The sequence below is a fragment of the Melitaea cinxia genome, chromosome 9 (assembly GCF_905220565.1).
Source record: "Melitaea cinxia chromosome 9, ilMelCinx1.1, whole genome shotgun sequence".
Taxonomy (NCBI): Eukaryota; Metazoa; Arthropoda; class Insecta; order Lepidoptera; family Nymphalidae; genus Melitaea; species Melitaea cinxia.
This window is the reverse complement of record NC_059402.1, coordinates 10,349,818-10,357,588: the sequence shown is the minus strand read 5'-3', so window position 1 is coordinate 10,357,588 and position 7,771 is coordinate 10,349,818. Positions and strand designations below refer to the sequence as shown.

The window sequence follows — 7,771 nt, the reverse complement described above, 5'->3', positions numbered from 1 at the left end:
CCAATTTACACATAGACTAACAAGAATATTAAATTTATTGTACTTTATTGTTAAAGCCGGTAAATTCCACTGCTGAAAAGTAGGAATGTTCCCGATAGAATATATCATATTTGGAATTATGAACAATATTCATATTGTATCAGCTACGGATACGGTTACGATTATGAAAATATTTTCGAATGGTCGATAGTTTTTGGATTGGGCTTCGGAGCTCCATAGCATAACTACTAGAAAGGTCTCCTTTTTTTTCATACCTACCGAAAGGAAGGGATAAGTAGGAAATGAAGATAACGCTAAAATAAAAAGTTACAAATAGTAACAAAAAGTTTATTTCGTTCATGTATTATGCTGTCGACGTGAACTGAAATTCTTCTTAATTTTCATACCTTCGAACTTTTTATACCTACTGAAAGGGAAGGGAGAAGGAGGCAATGAAGATAACGCAAAAATAAAAAGGAGTTAACAGTAACAAAGAGTTAAGTTATATCGCGTTCGTCCGCTCAGTCGGCCTGCGGCAGGCGCTGGTAGAGGTGCGGACGCGAGGCGCAGCCGGGGCACACGTGCAGCGAGCTCGACACCACGTGCTCGCACTCCCAGCAGTAGAACTCGCTGCAGCGCGAGCAGCGGTACAGCTGGGGAACAAAACGAAAATTACTTCATGCAAATAAGGTTATTTAGGTAGGAAATTGTACTAAGGTAGAGCATAGTAGGGTATTCCACTATGTTCGAAAAAGTACTTCAAAATGTTGATTTTCTAATAAAGAGCCACAAAAAAAATATATTTCGGCAAAATAAACACGCTTTCATGCCATAAAATTAAATTATATTTTAAAACTTTTTTTATTTCCGCGAAAACGCTATTAACCATTTGGTGACGTAATATTGTTAGCAACGTCGTGTATGACGTATGTAAGACCGAACTCGTTCAATACGTCAAAAGTTCAATCCTTTTATATATATAGGTACTCTACGTTCAATGTTAACAGCTACAAACATTTGGTGTTTTTGTGTGAAATAATGAATTACAATAGCTATCGTTGGTGTGTAGTGTCTAGCTGTACCTACAAATACTAGCATTAAAAAAAAACTATTAAGTCTTAATTTGGCAGTAACTTAAGGAATAAAACATAACCTTTTAAGACTTTCTAACATTATTTTTCAAATTAAGTAAACCTACATTAAAAAAAAGAATAATATAACAAGTAATACTTACAAAGATGTTTTAACATTCCGAAATTCGGCAGAACCGAAGTCTGGGTTACATGCAAAAAACTTTGCAACCATCATTGAATCAATTTTTGGCAGATTCGTACTATCTGCTTTTACAAAACCTTTTTGCATTTTAATAAATAAATAGGTACAAATGAAATGCACTAACGAAAGAGAACTTTATTTTTGTTATTGTTCGTATGACGTCATATCATGGAGAGTCGTGTTTTAGGTCACTTGATATACAGATTAAAATATACGACTTTTAATTTCAATATAATAAAACAATAATGTGCTTTTACGATTCCAAATTAGAATATTTAAGTGTATTTTTACATAAATTTTAATTTTTATCAAATTTTATAATTTATTTTTCACAACCGAAAGTACCCTGCTACTGAGACATACCTGGAAATATCCTGTTCGAAATCTAGAGCAGCCCGACTAGGGAAGTACCCTCTACCTTACAGAAGATCATAGCTAAATAACAATGCTCTCAAGCATTGTTGTGTTCCTGTTGTTAATAAGGTGACCAGAGCACCGGGAAGAGAATGGGAGTAGCTTTGACAACGCGCCTGCGAAGCTTCTGGTGTAATAGACGTCTATAAGCTACCGCTTGCTGTCAGGTGGGCCGGGCCGTACGCTCGATTGCCGACCTAGTTGTATAAATAAAATCCAAGCTTCAAAAGCTCTTTAAATAGGTTTAGCTTAAGACAAAACTAGAAGGGCAAAGGAAAAGGAGAACAGAAAACATGAATCTATATCATAACTCCACGGAATCAAACAAGATTTAGCAGAATCAGATTATAGAGCAAGAGCCCACGACGGCTAGACCTTCGTTATTTTTTAAAAGCTGAAAATTTTTCTGTGCAAGTCCCCAATACAGGTAAGAACGACCAGCGACTATAGAGTTTGGGTAGTGATTACTTGGGCAGATAACAGGTAATAAAGGTGTATAAAATAGTACCTTAAATTCGTTAAAGTATAAAGCTCAATTTTTTTATATTTTCTTTGGGATAACTTTAGAAATCTTGTCATCCAGTGCCAAACAATTTGAATGTGTCTGGGAAAATGTAAAAAACATTAAAACGCTTCATTGCTAAAGTGGGAGTACAAGACCGCGACGGATCGAGCATCGGACCACACGGATTGGGGCACAGGATTTGCAGGGGGCAGATTGTCAACTTGTCAACTTTCTCGAATCGGAGGGCTCTTCTTGATGAACTCAATTTTTGAGAAGAAGCCCCAAAGGAGACGAATATGGCAAAGCCCCGATACTGTGACGAGAAACGAGATAGATTTCATCATAGCGGATAAATATATTCAGAGATGTCTCAGTGGTTAACAGGTTTAACACCGGCAGCGACCACCGGATAGTACGGGGCACTGAATATATGTCTCCGAAAGGAGCGGACCCGCTTGATGAAATCTACTCTCCGACCTACGCTACCCCAAATACTACGTGGCTCCGAGCAGTTCCAATTGGAACTCCAAAACAAATTCGATTCGCTGGAAACTACTAGCGACGTGGACGAGATAACCGACAACGTGGTGAAGACAGTGTGTACACTGGGTCGCAGGCACTTTCCACCAACAAAACCAACGAAGCAATCCAAAATTTCTCCCGAAGCCTTGGATCTGATGCGGCAGAGGCGTGAGTTGCCAGCTGCTTCGCCAGAACAGAGGGCTCTTTCCAAGAGGATACGGAAACTTATTCGCCGAGACCTCCGCTGCTCAAATACGAGAGAGATTACTACTCTGATTGAGAAGAATAGGGGGTCCAAAGTTTTCCAAAGACCATTGGGGAGAAGCCTTCTTGCGAAGCTTAAAACAGCAGATGGCAGAACCGTCTGCTCTCGCCCTCAGATCCGAGAAAAGGTTATGAATTTTTATGGACAGCTGTACTCGTCGAGCGCACGCAAGCCTGCGACTTGGGACACGAGATCACAGGCAAGATCCACGGGCATCATTGTTGCGCCATTATTCGGAGTGTATCCCGGACTTCGAAGAGGATGAGATTAGTGCAGCGCTCGAGCAGCTTGAAGACGGAAAGACCCCGGAGGATGACTGAGTTACCACTGAGCTCCTTAAGGCCGCAGGGCGACCTGTCCTAAAAACCTTGGCAAGACTCTTTAACGCCGTCATCCACCGAGGTACCACGCCGGAGGCGTGGTCCAGGAGTGTGGTGGTGCTGTTCTTTAAGAAAGGCGATAAGTCTCTGTTGAAGAATTACAGATCGATCTCACTTCTGAGCCACGTCTATAAGCTGATTTCGAGGGTTGTTACGAATCGTCTCGCCAGAAGACTCGACGAATTCCAACCACCAGAGCAGGCTGGGTTTCAAAATGGCTACAGCTGTTCGGCTGATTATTCAAAAGACGGAAGAATATAATCAACCGCTGTGTATGGCATTTGTGGACTACGAGAAAGCCTTCGACTCGTCGAGACCCGGGCTGTCCTGAACTCTCTGCACAGGCGTCATATCGACTGGCGATATATCGAGGTACTGAAATGTATGTGCGACGCGGCGACGATGAACGTTCATGTCCAGGACCAGAGAACAAGACCTATTTCCCTCCGGCGTGGGGTAAGACAGGGAGATATAATATCACCGAAACTGTTTACCACTGCGCTGGAGGATGTCTTTAAGACCTTGGACTGGGGGAACGTCATCAACGTCAACGGCGGATACATCTCTCACCTTCATTTCGCTGACGATATTGTCATCTTTGCGGAGACGTTGGATGAGTTAGGCCGGATGCTGGCCGGCCTAAACGAGTCCTCCCAGCGTGTCGGTCTCTGTATGAACTTAGACAAAACGAAAGTTATGTTTAACAACCAAGTCATACGAGACCGGTATCGGTTGATGGTACCCTTCTCGAAGTTGTTCAGGATTATATTTACCTAGGCCATACTATCCAACTAGGGCGCAACAACTTCGAGAAGGAGGCCACAGGAGGATTCGGTTGGGTTGGCGTTTGGCAGGCTTCGTCGAGTCTTCACTTCAAAGATTCCGCAATGCTTGAAGAAACAAGTCTTCGAACAATGCGTCCTGCCTGTGTTAACATACGCAGCCGAGACGTGGACACTGACGAAGGGACTGGTCCACAAGTTTAGAGTCGCTCAACGTGCAATGGAACGGGCTATGCTTGGGGTTTCTCTCAAAGATAGGATTAGAAATGAGACTATCTGCGAGTGAAAGAAAGTAACCGTCATAGCCCACAGAATCAGCAAGTTGAAGTGGCAGTGGGCTGGTCATCTGTGTCGCAGGACAAATGGCCGTTGGAGTAGACGGGCCCTAGAGTGGAGACCGCGTCTTCGCAAACGCAGTGTGGGACGTCCTCCGGGACGTTAGACCGACGATCTACGTAAGATTGCCGATGTAGGCTGGATGAGGATTGCGGAAGACCGGGATGTCTGGCGCGAACTTGGGGAGGCCTATATCCAGCAGTGGACTGCGATAGGCTGAAGTGATAAGTGAGTGAACATGATTGTAACTCCAATAGTAGTGAGTCGAATCGACGTAATTTAAGATTGGACTACAGAATTCAGTAAAAATCATTATAATGTGCAACTGAATTTATCCTAATCCTTGACTCATCATATACTTTTCTTTATTCCTTGTAAACAAATATAAAATAATAAAATAAAACAAAATAGTGCAGTTTATATAAACAAAAAATAGATTTTGTACTAACCTGTTTATCAAGATCCGTAAAAGATCTCAAACAACCAAAACAGAATTGTGCCTGACCCTCATTTTTGACTTCTTCATAAGGGTCTACAGGAAACAGATGATGATAAGACCTATACAAAAATATAGTAAAAAGAATTACTGCTATATTATATTATAATGTAAGAGTTAAATATCTCGTAGTGTGAGAACCTGGCGAGGTGCGGCGCGGAGGCGAGTGTCAAGCCACACGTGCGACACTGCGCCGGTAGCGAGCAATACTTGCTGCGACACTGCGGACACACGTGCCCTTCCCCACTCGCACCCCCCTCGCCGTCCCCCTCACCCTCCTCCAGGTGACTGCAAACAACACGCACAAACCACTTTATTAAACTAGCTCTGTAATTAAATCGGATTCCTAGAAAAGAGAACCCAGTTATTCAGATAACAAGTTTCCTTCAAATCTTAATATATATAAATCTCGTGTCACAATGTTTGTCCTCAATGGACTCCTAAACTACTTAACCGATTTTAGTCAAATTTGCACACCGTGTGCAGTTTGATCCAACTTAAAAGATAGGCTATATTTTATTTTGATATATTATGTTATTATTATATTTCAGAAAAAAATAAGGTAATACGAAGTTCGCCAGGTCAGCTAGTTTAGATATATTTCTTTATACTATTTGATTTACAAAAATGTGAATTGTACGTCTTTCTTTGTAACAGAAATAAACCACTTCTTTTTTTAATGGTTGAACTCAATTTATATAATTAAAATGTTCTTTATGGAACCACGTCTCAGTCTTGATAACAATATAATAATAATAAATAGCTGGAAAATCCCAAATCAAAACAGTGAAAATAAAATTTTAAAAAGTTCTGAGTAACACATAAAGAGATATCTCTTTACATGTTACCAAAAACTTTTAAATTCTTCTATACATATACCTACCACATACACACTGTAATTGGGGGATCAGCATCAGGTTGGGTTGCAGGTGGAGTGTAAGGGAAGCCCATTTTAACAAGACCAGCATCCAAAGCGCGAGCCCTAGCTGGCGGTGATGTATGCTCCATTAGGAGAGACCTATAGTGCACATCATCCAATACTACCTGCAAAAAAATAATAGATTTTTATATGAGAATATTAACAAAATAATATATATTAAGTTTTAAATTATTACTACACTGTGAACATTTTAAAGTATCAAGTAAATAAATAGGAAAGTCAAGAAGGATATTAAGTTTAATTCATTGAGCTGCATATGTATGAGTCATAATCGATTTTCTGAATGAAAATTATAATACTTAATTAAATTCTTAATTAGTATTACCTACATAATTATTTGTACAGTGTTTAAGAATTATTACTCAAGTTTTGCATTGGAAAGAGCTTTGACTAAAATCAATCTATCTTTGCAATTGTAAATATACAAATGATGATAAACATTTAAGAATATAAGCTTTACAAACCCCATATTCTCCACCAGTATCTTGACATAGCTTTTTACATATTCTAACTTCCGCTGCTAATCCAATAACCGAACACCTAATCCCATCACTTTTAAGTGTCTGAAAACATAATCTCAAATAAAATTATCGTTAATCATTGCATTACAGAAATAAAAAATTGTGAATTTTAAATAAAACACTTCACAGAAACGGCTAAATGCTAAAGAAGCAAATATACTTCAAGCAATACAAATGTCACAGGTGTCTTTACTGGATTATTTGATACTTATTTTTTTAACATATTACAGTAAAATTATTACCTGTATTGTATTATTTATGTCTCCAGGATCACACGTTGTCAGAGACCCAAATAAAACAAGAAGCTCTCTAGATGCATGCCCTGGGAGAGGTCTCAGAGTCCTAGCAGCAAGTTCCAAAGTATTTTGTAATGACGGTTCCCCTGTTAACGCGATATTAGACAACCTACACACCAAATAAGATTCAATGATAATAATAAAACCATATTAAATATGTTTAACTTATAAATCTTACAATATTATGTAACACATACCCTTGCACAGCTTTTATATGTTTTCTAATATTTCCCGAGAGTTCTGTTATCTTTTCAGCTCTTTTATTTTTTATTGCTATAACACCAAGTTGACTTAAAGGATTCTGATCGAAGAATTCTTCAACAAACTTCTCCAATAACTGAAATAAAAATTCTAAAACTAGATTTTTTTTTAATGTTGAAATTACTTTATGTGAATTTATTTGTTGTTTCACACAAAATTTTCCTTAAACTAATTTAAATTGATAAAACCATTCAGCCCATTAGGTATAATATTAGCAGATGAAAGAATTCCATAACTATATTGGGTAGAAGTATAAAAACATAATTTACTTTAAGTGTACATAGAAATCTCATAGGCTTCAAATCTTGACCGCTCATTGCTTCAGAGCAATCAATTGCTACAAGTAAGTGACGCATCATGCCAAGTCTGACAGGACCACGACGACTGGTGACCGCTTTTCGGGCGGCTTTTTGGGCAAATTCGGCAACCAATCCTTGAACCAAACCATCTTCATCTTCTTTAATAGCCTCCCTGTATATAAAAGTATGTAGTCAAAGAACATAGTCTTCATTATTATATATAGAATAGATAAAGTGAAGATTACCAAGTTTTCTCGTAGCCAGTTTCCCAGCGATATTCTTTAGGATCTTGTTCATCGTCTGCCATTTTTGGCTTTATTTATAAACTTTAATTACTTTTTAACACACAACCCTTTTTTATTAACTAAAAAATAGTTAATAATGAATAATTTTATAAGCTCAGGATTTTTTTTATTATAATTAAAAACTGTTCTTACTAGTATTTATTTTTGTCTTTCATTCAATTAAATTTGTATTTGTCCTATAATTATTACTTTGTT

The 7,771-nt window shown here is 38.5% G+C and overlaps 1 protein-coding gene across 1 annotated transcript; it reads right to left on the bottom strand.

Annotated features, from left to right (window-relative positions):
• Positions 1-313: 313 nt before the first annotated feature.
• On the bottom strand, positions 314-7,604 carry LOC123656239 (general transcription factor IIH subunit 2). The gene is made up of 9 exons (XM_045591938.1): positions 7,517-7,604; positions 7,242-7,443; positions 6,909-7,048; positions 6,658-6,820; positions 6,359-6,457; positions 5,838-5,998; positions 5,096-5,242; positions 4,908-5,016; positions 314-632 (listed from the first exon to the last, which is right to left on the bottom strand). Exons 1-9 carry the CDS (start codon positions 7,576-7,578, stop codon positions 501-503), a joined length of 1,215 nt encoding a protein of 404 aa, XP_045447894.1. The 5' UTR covers positions 7,579-7,604; the 3' UTR covers positions 314-500.
• Positions 7,605-7,771: the final 167 nt, after the last annotated feature.

Coding starts and splice junctions, on each gene's coding strand:
- LOC123656239 (XM_045591938.1), bottom strand. CDS start 7,578: ATGGCAGACGATGAACAAGATCCTAAAGAATATCGCTGGGAAACTGGC. Junction 7,049..7,241: donor GATTTCTATGTACACTTAAA/GTAAATTATGTT, acceptor TTTTTATTTCAG/TTATTGGAGAAGTTTGTTGA. Junction 5,999..6,358: donor ATACTGGTGGAGAATATGGG/GTTTGTAAAGCT, acceptor ATTTTTTTGCAG/GTAGTATTGGATGATGTGCA.